This window comes from Megascapheus bottae, chromosome 5 (genome assembly GCF_031878675.1).
Source record: "Megascapheus bottae isolate mThoBot1 chromosome 5, mThoBot2.hap1, whole genome shotgun sequence".
Taxonomy (NCBI): domain Eukaryota; kingdom Metazoa; phylum Chordata; class Mammalia; order Rodentia; family Geomyidae; genus Megascapheus; species Megascapheus bottae.
In genome coordinates, this window is record NC_143513.1 from 59771778 (window position 1) to 59798834 (window position 27057).

General features: G+C 35.6%; 1 protein-coding gene across 1 annotated transcript in view; it reads left to right on the forward strand.

The window, feature by feature from the left end:
• The window catches only part of Capza2 (capping actin protein of muscle Z-line subunit alpha 2), a 33734-nt gene extending 12823 nt beyond the window's left edge, over positions 1 to 20911 (forward strand). The window contains exons 3-10 of the mRNA XM_090333189.1: positions 898 to 949; positions 4761 to 4824; positions 7074 to 7280; positions 10329 to 10408; positions 13803 to 13881; positions 15864 to 15935; positions 18515 to 18577; positions 19984 to 20911. Of these exons, the coding sequence (XP_090189315.1) occupies positions 898 to 949; positions 4761 to 4824; positions 7074 to 7280; positions 10329 to 10408; positions 13803 to 13881; positions 15864 to 15935; positions 18515 to 18577; positions 19984 to 20124 (758 nt within the window). The 3' untranslated portion in view covers positions 20125 to 20911. The remainder of the gene's footprint in view (positions 1 to 897; positions 950 to 4760; positions 4825 to 7073; positions 7281 to 10328; positions 10409 to 13802; positions 13882 to 15863; positions 15936 to 18514; positions 18578 to 19983) is intronic.
• Positions 20912 to 27057: the final 6146 nt, after the last annotated feature.

A 27057-nucleotide genomic window follows, 5' to 3' on the forward strand; every position in this document is an offset into this window, starting at 1 on the left:
TTGGTAGTATATTTCATAAGTCATTTCACAGTATGCTATTCTTTAGACCTCATTGGCAAGCATTTTTAATATTCTTATCCTTTAGTCCAAAATTCTTAACTACTATACAGTCTCCTGATTATTACAAAGCTGCTCTTCAGCAATTAGGATGACAAAATTGAAATATTTGCCAAAAAGAAGCCTGTGCTAGAGTCCTTTTCATAGAACTTTTCTTAAGAAGTTGTATCTTTTTTTGAGAAGTCAAATATTGTCAATGTGTTACCAAAATGCCTATGTCTAGACTCAATCACAAGCTGTTACTTACTTAACCACTTTTTTATTTATAGCAGACTCACCTGAAACTTTGTTTTGCCAGTAGGAATAGTACTGTCTTTACATATAACTTAGCTCTATAAGTGTACATTAATTACCTCTATTTCTTTAGAGGTACTAGTCTGTCTTTCAAATATTAGAGTGTAAAGTGGAATGTATTTCTATTTAATTTTGTCTTCTGTTTCCTCACAAAAAAATCTTTTACTAAAAAAAAAAAAATACTCATGGCTATGTTCTGGTGACTCATACCTATAATCCTAGTTACTGAGGAAGCTGAGATTTGAGAACTGCAGTTTGAACCAGCCTGGGAAGGAAAATCTAATAAACCACCAAAAAGCAGGAAATAAGAGTTATAGCTCAAGTAGTAGAGCATCAGGGCTGAGCAAAACAGCTCAGGGACAGTACCTATACTGTTGGTGCCCCAGGACTGGCACCAAAAATAAAAAAACAAACATGATGTGTATTTGTGGATATTTTAGTCATTGGGATGGTAATTTTTTATTTTGTTTTGGGGTGGATGTGCCTAACACATGACTAAAGCAATGTAATATAGATATAATAATATAGAAAACATTTATTTTACAGATGTTCGGTTATTGCTTAATAATGATAATCTTCTCAGGGAAGGAGCAGCCCAGTAAGTATTTTATATTAACATAATTAAAATGAAAGAAGAGTGGAATGTAATCACTAATCTAACATAGATGGGTTTCTACATCGGTTTAATTTGTGATTGCTCATTCTCTTTTCCCTCTCCACACACACACACCACACACACACACACACACACACACACACACACACACACACACACACACACACACACACACACACACACACACACACACACACACACACACGTCTGAGCTCAACTAATGAAACCAAGCTGTGGCTTTCACTATGTAGGAGGCTGAAATTGTTGGATTGTGGTTCAAGGTAAGCCTATGCAGATAAAGTTCACCAGACTCCATTCTCAACTAAACGGTGGGTGTAGTGATAAGCCTCTGTTATCCTTGTTACAGGGAAGCCTAATACCCATGTGCATGCTCAGGAGGGAAATATGATGACTCTATCTCAAAAATAATAGGCAAAAGTCAGAAACAGAGGCATGGCCTAGTAGTAAATACACCTATAAGAAGCAGGAGGATTAAAGTACAAACCCCAGTATCAACCAGAAAGAAAGAGAGTGTGAGAGCGTGAGAGAGAAAGAGAGAAAGAGAGAGAAAGAGAGAAAGAACAGATAGTTTGTCACCGGTCATTAAGGCTAATTAAAGCTATGCACAAATTGCATAGCATAAATTTCATAACAACATTCAGAATGTATCTCAATGCATTTATTTCTCTGGAAAGTTTGTCCTATTGCTTCAACTCTTTTCTTTTTTTTTTTTCTTTTTCCAAATTTTTTTTTTCCTGTAGGGAAAATCTTTTAGAATGGTTCTAATGAGGCATCTTTTTAAAAGAGCAGGAACTTAGTATGTTGAAATAAAAATTACCCTTTGAATAGACAGACATTTGAAAGCCAAAGTTCACTGTTAAGATAACTAAGCCTCTTAGGGATTTTCCAATGGAAAGTCAGGTATGTCCCAAACCAGGCTATATGAAATAAAATATTCTAGGAGCCCAAAGCAAGAAAATTTTAGTTTCTGTTCGAAAGTAACTTTTGAGCTGGTTCTTAAATGATAAACTCAGATTTAGATACTGAATAAGAAAAGTGATGTGACTAAAGTAAGGTAAGCATAGGGGAAAGTGTCCTGTGTGACATGAAGAATGTGGGTAGCCACTTGTGGATGTGCATGCCTATAATCCCAACACTTGAGCGGCTAGGGCGGAAAGATTATTAATTTGAGACTTTCTTTCTGACACCCTGTCTCAAGAATACCCCCCCCATGAATAAATTAGATTTAACCAAGAAAAGAAATGAATCATTGGTTCATAGAACTCTACTAGGACAGGGAGGCTATTGTACTATACCTAGTAGAGTGCTTATCATGAACCATAAGACCTCAGTAAATATTTAAAGAGATGGAAGGGCAGAAAAGTTGAATGAGTAGGTGTATGAAAAGAGTTTTCTGCATGGAAGAGCCTTTGTGAGTCAGTCCATAGTAGATAATGATAGTGTGGCAACAAAACCCAAATATTCTGACTTCTAGGTTAGTGACTACCTTTTGCATTATATACTACATAGTAGCTTTAAGCTTACTTTAAGCATTTAAAATAAAATATTACCTGTTCATACTTGTTTCCTTTATGAGATTTCTGTTTTTACTCTTTCCCACTAGGTGATTGGGGTTTGATTATAGGACCAATAAAAAATGATTTGGTACACCCTTGCATGAAAGTAAAATTGAAATATTTACAAGTATCATTTAAATTTAGCTTTTATTAGAAAAATGAGTGCTGAATTCTTTTTTTCTTTTTGCCAGTCCTGGGCTAGAGCTCTACCACTTGAGCCTCAGCACCACTTCCGGCTTTTTTTTCTATGTCTATGATACCAAGGAATCGAACCCAGGTCCTGTGCATGCGAGGCAAGCACTCTATCACTAGGCCAAACTCCCGGCCCCAAGTGCTGAATTCTTAATTACTTAGTTTACAAACGTTTTTCAGATATATTATTTAAAGCAACTTACTACCTAGCTACTTTGAAACTATTGTTAGCAAAATTATAGTTTTAAAGAATTTTTTAAAATGAGAAACGAATACTACATTCTCCCTCACCTTCCATGTGCTTCTTTACTTCCTCTTCTCTCTTTTTTTGAACATGCAGTGTCAGGCATTTGACAGGTTGTAATTTAATTCTACTTTGCTATTTTTGCATTTAGTTGTCTTCTATTAACTCATCAGTGATGCTTTGTTCAGCTGAACTTTACTTTCTGAAGAGACTGAAGCTAATAGCTGAAGATTCAGAAGACATTTGGCCAATCAGAGTAACCTAAAAAGCTTTAAAGTAGATAAAATTTAGAGATAATTCCACTGTCTTTTCAGTTAGGTGGAGATAATTTCCTATATTACAGATTTCATAGAAAAGAATATGAGCACACTACAAGAGTGTTTCCCTGTCACATGTATAATAATTACCTGGCATGCTGTACATTATTCTTCATATGAGGATAGAGAAGCTTTATGTGAAAGTCCACCTCATCACCACCTTGCTTTCTTTCTGCAGTTGTAACTTGAAGATTGACAGCAGCATCTCTGCGTTTTCAAGCTCTAGTTGATCCAATGCCCAATTCATTATATGAGCAACTGCTAAATTCATCTTTAGAATTATTTGTGTCTTCCTTTTTCAGAAAACTTTGTGTGAAGCTGTCTTGCCTCTCAAGTAATTCCATCTAGAAGTCAATCTATGGCCATACTACCCTGAACATGGCCAATCCCATTCGAAATACTCAGTCTTTCAGTTTCTGCAAGACAAGAGCATATCTAGTTAGTCAAGCTTGTTTCTTAATATATCCATCATGAAATTGCACTAGGTCTCTGCTTACTACTTAACCAAATATTTAAGTGTGAGTGCGTGTGTGTGTGTGTGTGTGTGTGTGTGTTTTTCTCTGAGTGTATTATTAAGTCTTTAGTGGTACTTTCTGCTTTGTGTTATGTTTATATGTATCCATTATCTCATTTGATTATAGAATCTGAGCATATTATAGCATTTAGTATATTTTCTGGTCTATTAAAGTATATAAACTAGATAATTGGACGAATAATTGGATATGTATTTTACAGATTATATTTTGCTTTCAGATTTTTTTTTTTTTTGCCAGTCCTGGAGCTTGAACTCAGGGCTTTGGCACTATCCTTAGGCTTTCTCAAGGCTAGAGCTCTACCACTTGAGCCACAGCATCACCTCTGGTTTTTTTCTATGTATGTGGTACCAAGGAATTGAAAATGCGTCTTTATGTATGCTAGGCCAAACTCCCTGCCCTACTTCCAGGTTCTTTAGTGAGAGGTCAATTATATTTACTGATGTATTTTATTTTGATATGCACTGAAGACTGAATATCAGTGATCAGTTTTTGTTGTTGTTTTGGGGGTTTTTTGTTTGTTTGTTTGTTTGTCAGCCATGAGGCTGGATGCTGTCCTTGAACTCTTTCACTCAAGGCTAATGTTCTACCACTTTGATCCACAGCATCACCCTAATTTTCTGGTGGTTAATTGTAGATAAGAGTCTCACAGACTTTCCTACCTGGGCTGACATTGAACTATGATGATTCTCAGGTCTCTCCTACTCCTGAGTAGCTAGGATTACAGGCTTGAGCCACCAGAGCCTGGCTGATGAGTTTTTATATTACATATATCTAATATAGCAGTAGTTAGTACAAGATAGTAATAGATTTGTAATTTTATTAATCTAGCCATGTATAATGCAGGAAGAGAATTTTATTAACTAGTAGTCATTTTATAAAAGCATTAAATATAATTTTAAATAATTTACCTTCTTTTTTTTTTTTTAGTGCATTTGCACAGTATAATTTGGACCAGTTTACACCAGTAAAAATCGAAGGTTATGAAGATCAGGTATGTTTCATGTGAACACAGAATCTGATGTCAAGTGATACATCCTACAGAATGGTGAAGAGGCATACTTAAACATGACAAATAATTACTTTAATCATAGCCACTTTTTGGCAAAATATTTGAAATTTTAATTTCTTTTAAGACTGATACTATTAGCAGAAAATGCCTTTAGGAAGACTCACATGTAATTCAGGATTTTAGAAAATAATTGCTTTACATTTACTTAATTTTTTTTTATAGGCGAAAGTATCAGTCCTAAACTAACCCAAAATCTAGTAAATATATTAGTAAAACTTATATCATAATTTAGTTACTCTGGTTGTTCTTTATGTGAGTACACTAGAATTTAATAATAATTAAACCATTTTTTTTCTTCAAAATGCAAGTTAGAATTACTAAGCTAATAAAATACACAGAACATTTATAGCTCTTTAATTTTTTTGTTTACTTTTATTAATAATTGAACAGTGATTATATTAATTCCAGTCATGCTTATATGAAGCATAATGTATATAAAATTACAATGAGGAAAGAACTAACGTTAAACATTCATTGTTTTTATTCTTGTGATAGATAACATAACTAAAGGGAAATTTTAAACTTACATGTAGATATGCATATGTATCAATATAAAAGCATATAATTACTATAATATAATGAAGTTATGTATGTATGTGTCCATATGTAATGAAATTATATATGTATATGAATGCATAGCATTTAATTATCTTACTTTGCTTAATTCATTTAATTTCTCCAGAGATTTTCTTTTTCTGCTATTATTATAAACTTATCTTTGTAACTCTGCTCACACTGACTGGTGTTTTCCTGGGATAAATCCTTGAGAGAAAATTTGCTAGCTAAGAGAATTTTTTTATCATCTTAGCATGATTTTAATACTTATACTCAAAAAGATGAAATAGTGAACTATATACTAACTTCCTATATAACCATCAGTTTAAAAATTTCAAGTAAGATATTAACAAATATGATCTAAAAGTTTATTAAAAAGTTCACCTACCAGGGCCATGAGTGTGGCCTGGTTATAGAGTACTTGCCTGGTATGCACGAAGCCCTGGGTTCGAGTCCTTGGTACCACATACAGAAAAGAGCCGGAAGTGGTACTGTGGCTAAAGTGGTAGAGTGCTAGACTTGAGAAAGCCCAAGGACAGTGCCCAGGCCCTGAGTTCTAGTCCAGGACTGGCAAAATAATAATATAATAATGATAATAATTTACCAAGACTAAACACATTTTTCAGAGTGCTATAGGGATGGTACTTTATCAAACAGTTTTATTACTCTTACATATACTTACCCAATAAAGAGAAAAGTCTGATATCAGTCTAATATCAAAAAGAAGGGATTTGAAAACCCCGGTCCCTTTTCTCATTTAAAAAACAAAACAACAAAAAACAGTAAAACTAGGCAAAAGCTGGGCACCAGTGGCTCATGCCTGTAATCCTAGAGGATGAAGGTTTAAAGTCAGCCCGAGCACTAAAGTCTGTGAGACTTTTATCTTCAATTAATCACTGGAAAACGAAGTGGTGCTGTGGCTCAAGGGATAGGGTGTCCCTGAGCTGAAGAGCTCAGGGACAGGGCCCAGGCACAGAGTTCAAGTCAAGTCCCATGACCGACAAAAAAAAAAAAAACAACTGTGTGCAAAGTATACCTATTAAATATAATTATTTACCAAACTAGTCATAAATATCATAAATTACAAAGACTCAATTCATTTAAAATTCAGGTTTGTCTCCTTAGTTATCATAGATGAAAGTGTAGCAGATAAGATGAGAATTTGTAAAAGTTAGCATAAATATATAGATTTCTGAACTATTTAGGAATACTAAGACAATGATTAGTTTATAAGAACCCAAGCAGGTGCTTAAGAGCAGATGATTTTATGACCCTGGCGCAGAGGCTTCCTCTTGGAACTTAAACAAGTTTTTGTAACCATCCTGTTTGAACTGGATCCCAATACCAGAAATAGTAAATTTATAGATCTCAAAGAAAATTCCAGCAGTATAATAGAGGATATATATTTTCAGTAGTAGCCAGAACTTACATCTGTCAAGAGAGTCTCATTGTCTTTATGGTCTACTCAATTGAAATTTGGTAGTTATACCATACAAATAAACCAGTTGTTTATCAATTGTTACGTAGTGTCAATGAAAAGTGCAAGTGAATATATACTAACACGTATCAGTATCAACTTGTTTTAAATACTTCCTAAATTTATTCCATCCTTAAAGGTATTGATAACAGAACATGGTGACTTGGGAAATGGAAAGTTTTTGGATCCAAAAAACAGAATCTGCTTCAAATTTGATCACTTAAGAAAGGAAGCAACTGATCCAAGACCTTATGAAGCAGAAAATACAATTGAATCATGGAGAACTTCAGTAGAAACTGCTCTTCGAGCATATGTAAAAGAACACTACCCAAATGGGGTTTGCACTGTAAGTTTATTACTAGTTAGCTGTTTGCTTGTTATTTTTTTGTGTCTTTGTGGGGAAGAAAGCTTTTTGATGGTTAATTAGAATGAATATGAGTCTTGCACAGAGTTGTCTGGTTGGGTTGGTTTAGAACTGCAGTTTTCATATCTCAACCTCCATAGGAGGTAAGATTATAGGTGTGAGCCATCACTGCGTGGCTTCTGTATGTACCAATGATAGAAGTTTATAATTTCTCAAAAGGTTCAATATTACATAGACCTAATAACTAATATAAAATAACTTGTTATTCTTGAGGCAAGTACTCCTAAGAAGGTGGCAAGGGCTGGGAGTTTGGCCTAGTGGTTAAAGTGCTTGCCAGGTTCGATTCCTTGGTACCACATACATACAAAAAAAAAGCCGGAAGTGGTGCTGAGGCTCAAGTGGTAGAGCTCTAGCCTTGAGAAAGTCCAAGGACAGTGCTCAGGCCCTGAGCCAAAGCCCAGGACTGGCAAAAATAAATAAATAAAAAAGAAGGTGGCACGGTTTCCTCCCCCCAGGAAATTAAGCAATATATTTTCATGTCTGGAAATGGAAAATTAATTATACCTTGAATTAAATCCAAATAAGAACTCTTAATACATAGGATTAGAGGGAATGATGAGATATTTTAGTTTCATATTTATGATCTTAGTTTAATGTTAATGAAATTTCTCTTATTAAATTCAAAATGACAGGGTCATATTATTCTGTGTGTACGTATGTATGCATGCATGCATGTGTGTGTGTATATGTGTGTGCATGCGCACACTTTCACATGCTAATACTGAGTCTTGAACTCAGGGCTTCATGCACTCAGCTTTTTCCACTCATGGCGGGGGCTTTGCCACTTGAACCATGCTTCCAGTACAGTTTTTATTTGCTAATAAATTGGAGATTGAATTGCTTAGACTTTTCTGTCCACACTGGCTTTGAACTGCGATCTCAGCTTACTCAATAGTGTAGATTACTGGTGTGAGCCACCTAACGCCTAGCTCCTCAAGTATTTTATAATCAGTTTTTTTTGTTGGTTTTATATGACTCTCCTAAGTTAAATTCATTTTTATATAATCAGAAGGTACTGATGTACAAAGTAGGTACTCAGTGCTATTCTCCATTGCCATTATGATGTTTGGAAATCCAGATCAGATCATGAAAACCCCCTCCTTTGAAATCCTTCTACTACTTTATTTAGGGTATATACAAAACATCTGAACTAGTCTTACAAATCCTTGCCCCACTTGCTGATGACATACATGGTAGTTTACACTTTTCCTTCTCTATAATTAATAATTATGAACAATAGGGTCCTATTTCTCCGAAATATCCTTAGATAATTATATGGTTATCTAATTAACCTTTTAATAATCATTTAAGAAATACAGCAGTCACAGTAGTAAAACTAATCTTTGAGTTATAAATTGAGTAGGATTATTTTGGAAGAAAATCTGTAAAAAGAGAAGGGCTATGTTTGAGATTTTTTTTTAACTTTATCATATATTCTTTTCAACTTCATATTTGCACATATGTCTTTTCAACTTTATTTTTTATATATTTTTTTAGATCTCTTGAGAGATTTACTAATGAAAAATTAAAAGACACAAAAATATTCGTTACTTTTAAATCAGAAGGCAAGCATCAAAACATCATGTGGACATTTTCTTAATGGCCTTTCTCAGTTATAAGTAAACTTTCTCATAATTGTCTCAGTACTTAGTTTTGAAAGTACTAGAATTTAAACTCAGATTCCTGAGTTTGCCAAACAGGTGCTTTATTGCTGACCCACTTTTCTATCCTTTTTAGTATTTGTTTTGTTTTGAGATAATTGTCACTGGACTGTGATTCTTCTCTTTCATGCTCAATTTCATAACCACCACATCCACCTTCTTCCACTTTTGTGGATTTATTTTTTCTTGCCCAAGCTGACTTTGGACCATGAATCTCTAAGTCTTAGCCTCTTAACTAGGATAATAGGCATGAGTTCCTAGCACCACCTTTTTTTTTTTTTTTTTTTTTTTTTTTGGTGCCAGTCCTGGGCTTGAGCTCAGGGCCTGAGCACTGTCCTTGGACTTTCTCAAGACTAGTGCTCTACCACTTGAGCCTCAGCACCGCTTACGGCTTTTTTCTATGTATGTGGTACCGAGTACTCGAACCCGGGTCTTCATGCATGCTAGGCAAGCACTCTACTACTAGGCCAAACTCCCGGCCCCACCTTTTTATTTTTTTAACTATTCTTTTTTTTATTATTGTTACTATTACTGCTAAAGAGCTCAAAAGTCAGAAGAGGAGCCAGTATTCATAAAATTTAGGAAACAAAAATTAAACTGCCAATGTTCAATCTAACAAAGGAAAATTTATGTCACAATTTGTGTGTGTGTGTGCGCGCCTTTTTAAAATTTAATTGTAAAGGTGATATACAGAGGGGTTACAGTTATATAAGTAAGGCAATGAGTACATTTCTTGTTGAACAATGTTACCCACTCCCTCATTTTCTCACACTTTCCCCCACCAACTCACCTTCCCCCCAGGTTGTAAAGTTCATTTCCAACATAATGTCTTGGGAGTATTGCTGTTGCGTTGGTTCACCCTTTGTCCTTTGTCTCACCACCTTTTTTTAAGTGACTTTGAGCCATTACTCTTAAGAATGTAAAGCCAATAAAATAATCACGAATAATAACCACTTCCATTTTTACTTGAAATGAAATAGCCAAGTTGGTATTTATACGTTTAAAATAAATCATTCACTTTTTTAAGATACCTGTGTTTAGAATGAATGCATGATATACCTAAGATGCTTGTCATTATTTACACTATCTGTTTTTGTTCAACAGATTTTACTTTATTAATTATGGGCTGTATTATGATCTATAAATTACAGTTAATTGCAATTTGTCTAGTTACTTTTTGGAATGAGGATCTACTTTATATTCAATTACATGTTTCTTTTGTACAAATTTTCAATATTGTATAGATGCTTAAAATTAGGCATTTTATGTTCCTAAATTTACTCTTACATGTATTTTCTTTATCAATAAGGTGTATGGTAAAAAAATAGATGGACAGCAAACCATTATCGCATGTATAGAAAGCCATCAGTTCCAAGCAAAAAATTTTTGGTAAGTTAAAAGTTTTATGTATTGAGAAAATTCGGGAGCTGGGAGCATAACCTAGTGGTAAAGTGCTTGCCTAGCAAGCATGAAACCCTGGGTTCAATTCCTCGATACCATATAAACAGAAAAAGCCAGAGTGGCATTGTGGCTCAAGTGACAGAGTGCTAGCCTAGAGCAAAAGTGTCCAAGGACAGTGCCCAGTCCCTGAGTTCAAGCCCCAGGACTGGGCAAAGGAAAAAAAGAGAAAATGATATTGTTTATATATTTTGTAATACTTGCTTTGGTGTTTGGGACTGTGACTTATTTGTATGTGATTGACTAAGAGCAATGTGAACTATGATGTAGAACTTCCGCCTTTTGGTAGAAAGGTATCTGTTTCATAGTGATTCTCATCATTAAAGATAGCTTTCAGTGAAAACGATGTGGAAGAGTACCTTGTTTTTTGGAGGCTAGCAGACAACAACCTAAGGGAGCATGTGTGCTTGCAGGCAGACCAGTTGGCAGGCCCATATGCTCATTCTGAGAAGGGGGTGTACTTAAATGAAATTTATGTCAGGGAGGAGGACAGAGACAACATGGGGCTTAGAAATTATTTCGGGGGTCTGGGAGTTTGGCCTAGTAGTAGAGTGCTTGCCTAGCATGCATTAAGACCCGGGTTCAATTCCTTAGTACCATATACATTGAAAAAAGCAGGAAATGCCATGGTGCTGAGGCTCAGGTGGTAGAGCTCTAGCTTTGAGAAAGTCCAAGGACAGTGCTCAGGCCCTGAGTTCAAGCCTACGACTGGCAAAAAAATAAAATAGAAATAAACTTAAAAAAATATTTTGGTTGGTCATTGTATAAAAGTAATTACAATCATGCCTGGTAAAAATGTTTGACAAATCTTTGCTTCTTTTTACTGTTAGATAAGACTTTCTGGGATACAGCTTGTTATAAATTAGTGTTTCATTAGTTGTATTAGCTAGTGATATTGAAGGCAAATTACAGAATTATGCAACTCTACGAGACCTGTTTGGACTGTGGTTCAGGGCTTCTCCACTGATTATCTCAGAAGTAAATGAAGTGTTACAAGGTTAATCAAGAATAGTTGGAGAAATGCCAATCCATCATCATTGAAGGAAAGTGAATTCCATATTTAAACATTTTCTGTAATGATAGTAGCATGCATGTGTACTTTTATTGACTTACCATTAGCATAGTTTCTCTGTTTTATCTCTAAAATTTTATAACATGAACCTCCCAGAATTTTAAAATAATAATTCTGAAGCTGTATTAATTATGGAAATATAGTAAAATCAGTCTATTGACCTACTAAAGGGAAATTTATGTTAATAAGTTTTACTTTAAAATCTTATTGTTGTTAAAATAAACTACAAATTTGTTTTCAAAAAACAGCTCCTTTGAGGCCAGGTGCCGTGGCTTAAGCCTGTAATCCTAGCTACTCAGGAGGCTGAGATCTGAGGATCAAGGTTCAAAGCCACCCCAGGCACAAAAGGACCTGAGACTCTTATCTCCAGTTAACCTCTAGAAAACTGGGAAGTGGGCTTGGCTCAAGAGTAGGGCGGTAGCCTTGAGCTGTAGAGCTCAGGGACATTGCTCAGGCTGAGTTCAAGCCCCATGACCTACCCCCCCCCAAAAAAAAAAGCTCCTTTGAACTTTAACATACATAAAATGTTGAGGTTTCTGTTCTCATTATTTCACTTTAAATATTAGTATTGTTTCCTAAACCACCATTGTTGAAAGTTAAACATGAACTTCACTTTCTGAAAAAAAGAAAATTTGCATGATTGTCCAGAGTTATAATTATAGCACAGGATCTCAATGAAATTTAAACTAAACTGGAAACTGTCTCAGTCTCTAGTTTTCTCTGTCTACTAGTATTAAAGACTTATTATATGTTAGTTGAAAGAATAGATATTTACAATTAGAGAATTAATAAAGGTGGGTAGAATATTAGTATAGACTAGGATATATAACATTTATTCCATTAAGGGGTACTTGGAGGAATCTTTACATATTATTCTCAGATTGATACCACAGTTTTTTTTCTTTTCACCATCAGTGGTGAGATAAACATATATTGTCATAGCTATCACTAACAAAGATATATGTATGTATATTGTGTGTGTGTGTATGTGTGTGTGTGTGTCTTGCTAGTGGTTTGGTATTAATAACCTAAATAAAGGATATAATTTATTTTGGACTCATGAAAGAAAAGTACATAGACTTAAGTTGTTATCCCCGTCTTTCGCACCCTACCAGCCAAGCAGCTTTGAATATTTTTGGATGGGTTGCTTAAAAATAACATATGCGATAAAATTCATTTTTTAAAAAGTCACTTTATTTTTCTGGGGTTTGAATCCATACTAGGCAACCCCAGTCCCAAATTATACCTCTTGTTTTAATTCCTCAGTTTCTGAGCATGAGTGTGTATCTTATAACAAAATCACTTTGGAAATAGATACTTCCTATGTGTAGACTTAGTCCTAAAGTTGGTTGAAGTATTTATAACACTAATTCTTCAGCTAAAGAGTATTATATAAAGTTTTCTAGCAATTTTTAAAACTATGCAACTTGTAGGCAAGGATAGGAGAAAACTGGAGGAAAACGAAGGAAGGGGTAACATTGTCCCAAAAGTAATTGTACTCATTACCTGAATTATGAGATGGCAGCCCTCTATAGAACACTTTAATAATAACAATAAAATTATATTTTGAACCTCTGTTACACTGCTGAATTTTGTTAAATTTTTTACTGTATTGACAAAAGGCCACCATTATCTAAACATTACTTAGTTTATAAGAAACTTTTAAGCTACTTCTGATAGAGTCCATTTTTAATGTAAAAGTATACCTTAAGTTTTTTTCTCCAAGGAATATTTACCTGATTTAAATTTGAAGTTTAGCAACTTTAGGATTCTAATATTGCACTCATTATTCAGGTATTTTCTTCGCTTGTTTTTGTCAGTCAAGGAGGTTGAACTCGGCCTGGGTGGTGCTGTCCCTGAGCTCTTTTGCTCAAGGTTAGTGTTCTACCCCTTTGGGCCACAGCACCACATCTAGTTTTCTTTCTAGTTAAGAGTCTCACAGACTTTCTTGCCCAGGTTGGCTTTGAACCATGATCTGCAGATCTCAGCCCCCTGAGTGGATAGGATTACAGGTATAAGCTACCAGCACCCAGCTTCAGGTATTTTTTTACTAGCAGGGTTAAGGTTAAATATGTTTCATAACTGAACTTAATCTTTTGATTCTTTTGAATATTTTGATGGATAAAACATTCAATGTCCAGCATTTCTTTCTCACACTCTCTCATACTATAGCATTACATTTAAATTTGAAATTTAATATTGATTCAAATTATTTTCCCTGCCTTGTTTACAGCTGCTGTTTTTATTTTTAAGGAATGGTCGTTGGCGGTCAGAATGGAAGTTTACAGTCAGCCCCTCAAGCACTCAAGTAGTTGGCATCTTGAAAATTCAGGTATGCAATAAAGAATTTACTTATGATACATATGGTTTCTTAACAAAGAAACAGCTAATTTATAAATTTACATTTTCATAGTACATGATATTCTTTTCTGTCAAGACTTGTTTTAGGACAAAGGGAAAAACAACTAGTGCTGTTTCACATGTTAAGTAATATTGCATTTTGTTCCCTAATCATCAAAAATCTGCAGATAGTTGACAGATTCTGCAACACAGCTAAAATTAGAAGTCACCATTTGTTCTTCTCATATAATTTGTTCATGAGTATCTGGATTTGATTTATGCTCTCCTGTCATCTAAACTGAGTGTAGGTGGTTGAAGCATAATATTAATAGATGCATGTGAATGTATAAATACATAGTATATATGTATATTGATTGTATGTGTGTTTTGTTACATATTACATCTATGTTTTAAACATCTTCTGCACTGGTGTTTTGCTTCTTATAAAACTCAGTAAATGGTAAACTAACCTTTAACATTTATGTAGAACATTTCATAATTAATTGTTTGAATAAATACTAGTATATATTACTATATAAGTTAAAGGAAAGTACTGACTAGTGTTTTTTTTATTTTGTTCTTATCGATCAACTGTCTTAAAAACTTGTCTGCTATGAGCTATAGAGGAATAAAGACAAATCAGACACTGCAGCTCTTGCTTTTGATACATATTTCTAGTCTTCATTGTCGTTAAGCCTTGGTGCCTGGTTCCTTAAGGACCAGTGAATAGAAATTAAAGGCCTGGGGTTTGAAATCATACTGCATTAATTGTGTTCTAGCACTACCAGTTAATATTTGTTATTATTTGTTAAAGAACAGCATCTTTAAAACTTACATGGGAAGGCACTAGTGACATACACCTTTTCAGGAGGTTGAGATTTGAGAATTGAGGTTCAAAGGTAACCCAGGCAGCAAAGTCTATGAGGCTTTCATCGCCAAACTAGCAAAAAGCCAGAAATGATGCTGTGGCTCAAATGATAGGTAGAGTACCATCTTTGAGTGAGAAATAAGGGACAGCATCCAAATCTTAAGTTCAAACCTCAGGAAGAGAGCAATAACAACAAAAGTGAAAACTTGGATGATTTTTTGTTTGTTTGTGTATGTGTATTAGTTAATAGGGATAAAATGGCGAGAGCAGTGTCAGACACAGTTGTTTAGTAACATTAACATTGTTTTCTTTAATAGGTAGTCTTAATAGCTCTTGCCTAGATAATTATGTCAATATCTTATGATGTGGACTGGACCAGAACTTGTTGAGAATAGGAATCGGAGTTCTCACAGTTCTGTCTTCAACACAGCATATAATATAACTGCCTATGTATATCTCTAGCTTTTACTCCCTTATCCATGCATTCCCATCATAAATTCCTCCAGCTCGTTGTGCTTTTATATCCCAGACTCCCTTTTTAACCTTCTGAGGGAGTCTGGAGTGTTGCTACTTATCTGTAGATACCTCTTGTCTTTTTTTTCTTTCCCGGTGATAGTCCTGGGGCTTGAACTCTGGGCCTGAGCACTGTCCCTGAACACATGGTTAGTGCTCTACCATTTTACCCACAATTCTACTCCCAGCATTTTGGTGGTTAATTGGAGATCAGAGTCTCTCTCACAGACTTTCTTGCCGCAGCTGGCTTTGAACCAGGTTCCTAAGATCTCAGTTCTCCTGAGTAGTTACGATCACACATGGGAGTCTCTGGTACCTGGCTTTTTTTTTTAATGTATTTTTAATCTATGTATTTGTAATAATAAATTAATATTTGATGATTAATTTTTGTCTTTGAATTTGGGGAAGCAAGTAGTTTGTAGAAAGGGAAGGAGTCCTAAAATATTGTCTGCCTAATTTTAGGCAGACACTTAGACTGAGAGTGGGGAGTTGGGAAGTTGGGACTGGTGGCCAACTGTTTCAGTGTCACTGCTGGCACTCACCAATCTTGATGATTCCTATAATGTGTTTTCCTTAATTTGTTTTTCTAATAGGTTCATTATTATGAAGATGGTAATGTTCAGCTAGTGAGTCATAAAGATATACAAGATTTTCTAACAGTGTCTGTAAGTAATTCTGTAATACGAAAGCAACATAATACTGTCATTAAGAAAGTTTTTGAGTGAACATTTTAGATATTTTTGTTTCATATTACTTTCAGATAATTCAAGTTGATAGGACCTAACTATTTTTAGAATCTGTATTAAATGGATAGAATTTGTGGACCGTGCAGTTCATGCTTTTAAAGTATGATCTTTTTAAAATTAATAAGTTTTGTGCACCAATAACCCCAACCTAGTTTTGGAACATTTTTACCCTATCCTTCCCCCTTCTTTTTCTTTTTCCCTTTCCCCTTCTGCTTCTTCTCCTTTTTTCCCCTTTGTTTTTTGGTGCACATACCAGGGTTTGAACTTGGGACCTTTCATTCTCAGCTTTTTTACTCATTGGTGCCATAATTGAGCCACACCTCAAGAGCAGTTATTTTTCTGGTTGATTGATAATAAGAGTCTTGAGGTCCTTTCTCCATGGCTGACTTCAAACTGTGTGATCTTCCTCTTGAGTAGTTAGGATTAAAGGCATGAGCCCCAGCACCAACTTCTTTTCATGCTTCTTAGGCAAAATCCATCTTAATGAATCACTTCCTATGTTTCCCAGTCCTAGATAACCGTTAGCCTACTTTCTGCCTCAGTGGATTTGCCTATTCTGGACTTTTCATGTGGCTAGGATCATACGAAAAGTAGTCTTTTATGACTTGCTGCTTTTTATGGGGAATGTTTTCAGTGTTCATCTTTATCAAATATGTGTCAATAGTTTATTTCTCCCAGTTGTCAGTCTATTGTATGGACATATAGACATTCTGTTTTCTATTAACTGGGGCCCTGGATGATGTTCTTTTTTTATATATGTTTAATTTCTTTATTCCACATGTAGGTTCGAGATCAGATATGTGATTTACAAATACTTTCACCCTTGTATGTATTGTATATGTACTTTCTTAATGGAATCGTTTTCAGAGCAATGGTATAGGCTTGATATAGTCAGTTGGTTATCTTCTTTTGTTATTTGTGCATTTGGCATATTAATGGCCACTACTACTTCCTAAGCAAAGGACATGAAGACTTACCCTCCTGTGTCTGTGATTCTATATTTTTTGTAACAGGATTATAGGCTGTTAGCTTAGCACTCATATTCAAGATTTTTTGTACTGGATTTTATTTCTCCACAGAATTCTTTTACCATTCTTTTAATTGTATTGAAGTATGTAAATACGTTACCTGAGAAGAAAGAGAACTAGTTTTTCTTGTGTGCTAAGGATTTTTGTTTCATTTTGATTTTTCAGACAAGATTTTGCAGTGTATTTGTGTGTTGTTTTGGTTTCTGCTTGTTGATATTCTAAAATATTTTATTAACACTTGGGAGATTTCTACTTGGTACTAAGTACTTTTCCTTATAAAATTTGCAGTGAAATCTAATACTGTCTGTACTTCTATGAGACATTTTATTTAGTACAGTTATACATTATATGTAATAGTCACTTATTTATATAACAAAAGTACCTTTGATAAGTATTCTTTGGGAGTTTGGCATGGTAAGATACTCAAGAGAAATTTGTTTAGAAAATAATAGATTGTGGAGAAAATAATTTGAATCAATATTAAATTTCAAATTTAAATGTAATGCTATAGGATGAGGGAATGTGAGAAAGTAATGCTGGACATTGAATGTTTTATCCACCAAAAGAATAAAAAAATTAAGTTCAGTTATAAAACATATTTAATCTTGGGCCGTGAGTTTGGCGTAGTGGTAGAGTGCTTGCCTAGCATGCATGAAGACCTGGGTTCGATTCCTTGGTACCACATATGCAGCAAAAAAAAATTTAAAAAAAAAGCCAGAAGTGGTGCTGAGGCTCAAATGGTAGAGCTCTAGCCTTGAGAAAATCCAGGGACAGTGCTCAGGCCCTGAGCCCAAGCTCAGGACTGGCAAAAAGAAAAACATATTTAATCTTAATCCTGCTAGTAAGAAAATACCTGGGGTTGGGTGCTGGTAGCTTATACCTGTAATCTCATTTTTTTTTTTAAGATTTGTTTTTTTCTTTGTAGGGTAATGAAATTCTCCCTGAACTTTAAAATACATTCTCCCTATTTGGCAGTTTTTTGCTTTTTTTTTTTTTTAAATCAATGATAACTTCTTACACAGAAAGATTGTATATTGGCATTCAAGTTACATGTCGCGCTTTAATTTTTTTTTTTTTTTTTTGCCAGTCCTGGGACTTGAACCTGTGGCCTGGTCCATGTCCTTGAACACTTTTTTTGCTCAAGGCTAGCACTCTGCCACTTGAGCCACAGCACACTTCTGGCTTTTTCTTTGTATGTGGTACCAAGGAATTGAACCCAGGGCTTCATGCATGGTGGGTGAGCACTCTACCACTAGGCCATGGTCTTGGTCCGTACACTTGAATTTTACATGTGTATTTTTAAGATTAACTTGTCTATTCCTTTTGAGCATAGATTAATCAGTCCTACAGTTGTCCTTGCTTGTTAATAATCCTCATCTGTGCTATTTATTACATTTCATTAATAATATATACTTATTTTAAATAATAATGGCTTAGTTTTAGATTACTGTTTTCTTTTTTTTCACTTAGAATGAAGTGCAAACAGCAAAAGAATTTATAAAGATTGTAGAAGCTGCAGAAAATGAATACCAGGTATGATTTCTTTTCATTAATAGTGATCTATGTTCACTTATGAATAACACTAAAATTTTGTTTTCAGCCATAATCCTGCATATTTTCATTGTTTTAATACACATTATTTTTGTTGTATGTTTGCTTTTAGTACAATGGCAAGGTTGTAAAAAAAAAACAGTTTAAAATTTAGAATGATAAATATAGTAAATTCAATTAAGACTTTGCATTGAAAAAAATGTTAAGACTCAGACTGGTGGATTGGTTCATACCTGCAGTTCTCACTGCTTAGGATTGTGACTCAAGGACAGTCTTAGCATCCCAACTAATATGCTCAGTGTGTGGTATCTCAAACTTGTCACCTCAGCTGATCATGGTCCAGGACCACAGAAATGCAACGCTTTGGTTTAAGAATAATGAAAGCAAGAAGAGCTAGAGATGTGATCAAATAATAAAGTTCTCTGAGTTCAAAAGAAAAAGAACATTATGGCTGGGCATGAAGGATTGTCAGATTGAGGCTAGCCTGGGCTATGTAGCAAGACCTTGTCACCAAAAATAGATGTAACTGGCTGACTGTAATTTCTAAATATTGGCCAAAATATTCCAAGATTTTAAGTGGCTATTTAATTTGATTGGAAGTTTAATTTAAAGGCTTTGTAACTCATTTGGACTGTAGGCAGTCTATTTAAGATCATATTTTGTGCTCTATTTTTAGTGAATACTGATAATTGACTTCAAGGCTTCATACTTGCTTTGCTTACTTGCTTACTGCTGGAACTCGTAACACTTGAACCATCATGTCTCCAACTTAGCATTTTAGAGATGGAATCTCCCCAGCATTTTATTTCCAGGATAGCTATGAGCCCCAATCATGTGGCTCTCAAGTCTCTTGAGTAGCAAGGATTACATGAATGACCACCAGAAGTAATTTGTAATTATTCTAACTGAAATAGTAAAATGGAAATAATTCCAATTTATAATTTCATTCCTTTAAATTTAATTATGGTCATAAGTCATATTCAGAATGCTCATAACTTTTTTTTATAGCTCCTTTTGCTGTTGTTGTTGTTGTTGTTTGATCGTTTGTTTATTTTGCCAGTCCTGGGGCTAGAACTCAGGGCCTATAAGGTTTTTTTTTGTTTTTGTTTTTTGCCAGTCCTGGGGCTTGTACTCAGGGTCTGAGCACTGTCCTTGGGCTTTCTCCAGGCTAGAATTCTACCACTTGAGCCACAGCACCACTTCTGGCTTTTTCTGTGTATGTGATACCAGCCCTTAGTAAATTTTTTAATCCATATGAGATTTTTATTTGCCTAAGAACTGTGAAACCGAATGCTCAGATACAGGGTGTCATTAAGACACTATATGTATGTGTTATAGATTGTTTATTCTTTCCTTTGCTTTAAACTTCTAACTATTGTTTTTTATAGACTGCCATCAGTGAGAATTACCAGACCATGTCAGATACTACTTTCAAAGCCTTACGTCGACAGTTGCCAGTTACACGTACTAAGATTGATTGGAACAAGATCCTTAGCTACAAGATCGGCAAAGAGATGCAGAATGCATAAGATGAACATTGCATGACCGGATCATTTCAACGTCTTCGCGTTAAGAAAAAAACAATTATTGCAAAAGTATTCAGAACTGTCAGACTGCCCAGTCAAATGGGCTGTTGCCATTTAAAATCACTGTAATTAATTAGTTTGGTTAGAGCACAAAGCTTAGCTAATCAACCATTATTTTTCACTTCTTTTGTTTTAAGAGGATTGAAAATGAATTTAGTTTAAATGCCTCTTTGTTATTCCTTTCTTAAAATGAAGAGATGATTCCTCTAGTTTATGGTGAAAAGTTTTTGAAGTATTTCGAAAGTATTTTACTTACTGTAATCCTAAAATTGTTGCCTTTTGGCTTATGAAATGGGTAACTTTTGCTATTAGCCCAATTCTTTTTAATGGGGTCACTAATGGGCATTCTAGCTTAAGGTGGTTGATGGACTTAGCCATATATGCTGCTAAAGAAATTGTCTACCTTTTCTCTTTACCTTTTCCACTGATGAAAGATTGAGATTAGAGGGAAAGTGTTTTCTAGGTCACTTTATGTTTAGACCTTTCAGTAAGGTTATTTAGCTAGCTTAGTGTTTAACTAAACTTTTTTTTAAAAACAAGGCCAACATCTATTGCTGTTTTGAAATTCTGAAATTAAATGAGAATACTTATTCCAGAAATGCATTTAATGCTTTTTTCTCGTGAGTTATGCAAATTAGCTTGAATTCCATATGTCCCTGAGTTATTTTTATCACAAAGCCACAAATGTATTATAACAAGGCAAATTGTAATATATATAATCCTGAACTCATGACCCTGTCTCAGTTCATTTTTTTCCTTGGATTGATAAGTACTGAAATTCAGTGTGATGTTAAAAATGCAAATTTTCCTATTTATTTGAGTAGAAAAAGCACTTAACAGTGAGTCATATACTATTTTAAGATATTGTAATTCTTAAATGGTTGTAAATTAGGAAAGCTGGGAGTACATATGGTATGCAGTTACATAGTCTTAAGTTTTTCCATCTTCCTATGCATCAGAAGCATGCTTGTAATATTTTTAAAAGTAGATTTACTAATACTACAGGAGTTTCAAGCCTGTAGTGAATGTTAGTATTTACTACAAGGAGTTTTATGGTTTCATTCAGTAGTTTTGCTTCTTATATTTGAGTGGAATCCATTCCTCACATACTCCTACATGTCTGGATCTGGAAATGTTTCTTAAAAAACAAACAAAAAACAAAAAAATCCACTTTTATTATGTATAATAAAATATTTCATTAGCTTGAATTGTATAGATTTTAAAAAGTTCTCTCAAAGCATGTTGTTTAATTTCCTTTAAAAATCATGTTGGGCTTTGAAATCATTGAGAATATAATACGAAATTATGACATTTTTGGCTAAATCACTTTCTTTAGTTTTACTAGTTTTAGCATAGTAGGATTTCTAAGGAAAATTAATTATAAACATTATCTATTCCTTTTTTAAAAAAGACATATCTAAAATTTGATGGTGATTTTCAAGTAACTATTAAAGTTTGTAATTGATTAGCTTAGTTGGGTCAGTTGGGCTATTATGGATTTGTATCTCATAAAGGCCAATACTTTGGCTCTGTTTCCTAATGTAGAATAAAAAAATAAGATGTAGCCCAAATCCGAACATATACCAAAGTCATGTTTACTTAATGCTAGTCTACAAATGACACCTTATAAAGAAAATCTAAAATATCCTAAAGCTCAGAGATATAATATGAATAGGAACTCTAATAGCTGCTATCTTGAGTGGGCTAAACTGTGGAAACTGAGGATAGAATTAGAGACAGCAACTAGGGAAACATGTAGATCTATTGAAAGAGTGTTGGCTTAGCTAGAGAATGGGTAGCTATAGATGAAGCAGTAGCTATAGATAATGAAACAGTAGGTAAAATGTGTGAGATTTACTGAGAGATTGATATGGAACATATGATTAAGAAAACCATCAAACAAGCCGGGCATAGTGGCTCATACCTGTAATCCTAGCTACTCAGGAGGCTGAGATCTGAGGATCAAGATTCAAAGCCAACCTAAGTACAAAAGAACCTTCTCCAATTAACTTCTAGAAAACAGGAAGTGGGGCTTGGCTCATGGGCTAGGGTGGTAGCCTTGAGCTGAAGAACTCAGGAACAGCACCCAGGCTCAGGGGTAGGGCGATAGCCTTGAGCTGAAGAGCTCAGGGATAGTGCCCAGGCCAAGTTTTAGCCCCATGACAAGAAAAGAAAAAAGAAAGCCATCAAGGAGGGAGGATGCTAATGCTTTAAGGAATTGCAGATGATTCTGGATTAACCAACTAGGTAGTTATGGTCAGAAAGCTGGGGCAACTCAGGTCTCCGTTTAAGATTTTATGAGTAATAAATAACATGTAGCAGTCAAATATGGGGAAAAGGGCATAGAGGATACTTTGAAGTTTGAAGAAGAGGAAAGTGAATGAACCTGGGAAGCAGTTGGACAGTCAGGTAAAATGGAATACTGCTCACAATTAGCAGTGATGGCTAGAAAGCTGTGTTAAGTGTAGGCACAGAGTGCATGAATTGAATTAATAGAGGCTGTTGCTATGCCCAAGATGAAAAGAATGAGATTACAGTGATAGTCTGGTGGGGAGGGATAGTTAAAATGTGGAACAATCAACATTTCTAGTGAAGACTACAAAGAAATGTAGGATATGTAGGTCAATATGGATACTTAAATTTGAGAGTGGTCAGTAATAAGTTGTGACTCAAGAAAATGTCTGGGGGAGGACTCTAGAAGTGTAAACAACTATGAATTCTGCAGTTAGAAAGGTCATCTCTATCTGACAAGAGTACTGTTTTTCCAAACTATACAGGTGCTCCTTGCCTTACAATGGGATTACATCCTAAATAAAACCGTTCTAAGCTGAAAACATTGAAAGTCAAAAGTATACTGAGCAGCGGGTGGTGGTGGCCCACACCTATGCTACTACTAGCTACTTGGGAAGCTGAGATTTAAGGATCCTGTTCACAGCCTGCCTGGTGAAGTTTGGTAAATAGGAAATGGATGCTTTGGCTCTACAAATTATTGTGGAACTATTATATCACACTTTGTATAGAAAATGCTGGTATTGGTAACACACACTACAGGAAGGGGGAAGCCTTTCAGCTAATGACAAGTTAAAGGGATCAATACTTAGGCACATCGAACCTATTTGAGAAGACCTGTCACAAATAACACATTAAAACTTGTGTTTATAACTCAGATTTAGGGTTTTGTGCAAGACAGACTCCAAGCCTTACTTAGCTAAATACCACTACATGTAACAGCATACATCTTCACTCATTAGCTTGTTTGCATAACTATACGTAGCTAGGACTAAGAATAGAAGACAAATACGTATACAAGGGTTTTTCTCACTATAAGAATACCCTTGCCATGTGCCGTGGCTCATGCTTGTAATTCTAGCTACTCAGGAGGCTGAGATTTGAGGATGAATGTTCAAAGCCAGCTGGGGCGCAAAAGAACCTGGGACTTACCTCCAATTAATCTCTGGAAAACTGATACTGAATTTGGCTCAAGCCAAAGGTGGTAGCCTCAAGCTGAAGAACCCAGGGACAAGGCCCAGGCCCAGGGTAGGTTGGTAGCCCTGAGCTGAAGAGCTCAGGGACAGCGCCCAGGCTGAGTTCAAGCCCCATGTCTCACAAAAAAAAAAAAAAATACCCCTGCTGGGCACAGTGGCTCATGCTTGTAATTCTAGCTACTCAGAAGAATCTGAGGATCGTGGTTCAAAGCCAACCTGGCACTAAAGTCCATGAGACTCATCTCCATTTAACCACCAGAAAACGAAGTGATGCTGTGGCTCAAGGGGTAGGGCGCTAGCCTTGAGCTGATGAGCTGAGGCAACACCCAGGCCCAAAGTTCAAGTCCCATGACCAACCCCCAACCCCTAAAATTGCTAGCCAGTTCCAGTGGTATATTCTTGAGATCCTGAGGCAAGAAGATCATGAATTCAAAGACAGCCTGGGATACTGAGTGCATTCTAGGCTAGCCTGGGTTATATAACAGGACTCTGCTTTTAGAAGAAAAACAAAAAACTTGTCTATACAATAAAAATCATTAACTTCTTATGTTTTGTTCTACTAACTTACACATTTAATAGAATGTAAACACTAGGAATACAGATCTCCATTCCAGAGTTTTACCAGAAAGCTTGCCTCCAGTTTCACAGACAATACAGAAGAGAAAATCTAGGAGTCATAGTTCACTTAGTGTAGACTAAGCACTTAGAAAAGATGAGTTCTTCACAACACACAGTTGTGTAATTTGCTATAGTCCCTGTTTCAGGACACTGCAAGACTCACAGGAAGAGAAAATGCAAAGCATTAAAATCCTATCAGAGAGCCCAGAGTTTGGCCTAGTGATAGAGTGCTTGCCTAGCATGCACGAAGATCCAGGTTCAATTCCTCGGAACCACATACATCGAAAAAAGCCAGAAATGGTGCTGAGGCTCAAGTGGTAGAGCTCTAGCCTTGAGAAAGTCCAAGGACAGTGCTCAGGCCCTGAGCTCAAGCCCATGACTGGCAAAAAAAAAAAAAAAAAAAAAAAAAACCCTATCAGAGAAGCCAGGAGTGTGGCCTGGCCTGGTAGAGTGCGAGAAAGCTCAGAGATGGTGTTCAGGCCCTGACTAACTAGGCCCGAGGACTAGCAAAAAACCACCCTCACAACAAAAACCATACCAGAGTGCACTCTTTTTCTGATGTTGACCTTAACAAGAGTTCAAATTCCATTCCAAAGACTTGTTCTGGCAATAATAATAAATACAATAAACCATTCTAAATATTCATCAATAATACATTAAATGAAAGCAAAGCAAGTATATTGTCATATAAAACCGACAGTGGGATACACAACTAAATCACAATTGTAAGTGAAGAGCATGAAGGAATGGGACTAGGCAATAGTATAGAAGCATTTAGATAAGAGTCAATATAAAAATGACCATAAAAATCAGGATTGTCGGCTGGGAGTTTGGCCTAGTGGTAGAGTGCCTGCCTAGCATGCTCAAAGACTGGTTCAATTCCTTGGTACTACATACGTAGAATAATGCTGGAAGTGGTGCTGCAGCTCAAGTGGTAGAGCTCTAGCCTTGAGAAAGTCCAAGGACAGTGCTCAGGCCCTGAGCTCAAGCTCAGGACTGGAAAAAAAAAAAAAATCAGGATTTTCTGCATGATTTTAACAGCCCTTTGTCAAAAACCAAACCATCCATGTACATATGTGTGATTTATTTAACAGATTGATAGTTTTCCCCCACAACACAATGAAAAAGACTGAAAAGCAGACCCACTGACACCCAGTCCGGGACATGAAGAACCTAACCAGGCATGGCACTAATTGGAACCTTGTGGAGAAATAGACATCATATTTACACCTCTGCTATTTTTTTTTTAATTTCCAGTCCTGGATTTGAGCTCAGGGCTTGAGCACTCTCCTTGGACTTTCTCAAGGCTAGCACTTTACCACTTGAGCCTCAGCACTACTTTCAGCTTTTTTCTATGTATGCGGTACCAAGGAATCGAACCCGGGTCTTCGTGCATGCTAGGCAAGCACTCTACCACTAGGCCAAACTCCCTGCCCCACCTCTGCTATTTTAGATTGGTTTTGCTTTGTTTTCTTCCCATCAATTCTGCCTCTTATTCTGTACATAATTTGGTACCAAATGTAGGTCTCTGCAAGTCACAAAACCTGAAGTGTACATCTACAGGGTTTTGACATTCTCATACAGTAGAGCATTCATACATGAATTCATACATGAATGCTCTTCCCCTAGGGACCAAATGCTACTGATACCTCTTCATCCTGGTGACAATAGAAAATAACCTCTAGAGGAGTTTGGCTTTTCCCCACCTACCAGAGAAATTCAATAAGGGCATGGATATCGTAGAGTGGGGAGCTGGTTACCTTTTGTTTTCAATGACAAAACATTGAAAATCTTACCTTGAATTCTGTATTTGGGATCTTCCATTAGACATCTGATGAATTTCATGTAACAGAAACTCCCTTAGGGGTTATTTGTACTAATTACTAACTACAAATATTCGCAAGTTCACTGAACCTGTTCACTGAACCTGGTTAGAATTGTTCATTTCTTCATTTAGAATTTATGTTTCCAAAGGAAAATCAGCAAAATATAAAGTTGAAGGCAAGAATGACAATATAATAAGCACGTTGGTTTCCATGGGTCCAGGAATGTGTCATAAGTTTACTCTGTTGATTTGTCCAGGCTGAAAGTCAGGTAATGCTGGATCACCATCTTACTTGAGACTTGTATTCATCTTCTAAGTTTATGTTGTTGCTACCATGGAAGTCCATTTCAGGGATAATGTGACTGTCATTTATACCCAAGCCAAAATATATTTGAGAGAAAGGGAGCTATCAATAATTACATTGAAATAAGAGTAATAAGGAACTCTTAGGCAAAATGCTATGTCCAGTTATCTTGGTCAACTGCAGTGAGCACTGAAAGCTGTGCAGCCCTATTTAGAATCTGAAAGGGTGTTAGGGAGAAATAATGAAGAACTTTCCCCAGAAGCAATGGACAAGGAGTTCTCAGAGAGCAAAAGTACAAGGGCTGTTCTATGAGACTAGTCAAGAAGCTGAAATGCCAGGATAGGACAACCTGGAAATTCCTGTTCACTCCTACTTTATTATATTTTTTTACCCCATAGCAACTACATGTTTATGGGATATAGAATGTCTTAATGCCTGTATATAACATGCAATGATCAGATCTGGCTAATTGGCATATCACCTGGAATATTTGTCATTATACTAAGAATATTGAACTAGTTTTTTAAATATTCTATTAATCATTTCACCCATTGTTGTCCTACTATGCCACAGAACATTGGAAGTTATCTCTGATCTAACTACACCCATGCAGAGGGATAATTAACCTTTACCTCAAGTTCATT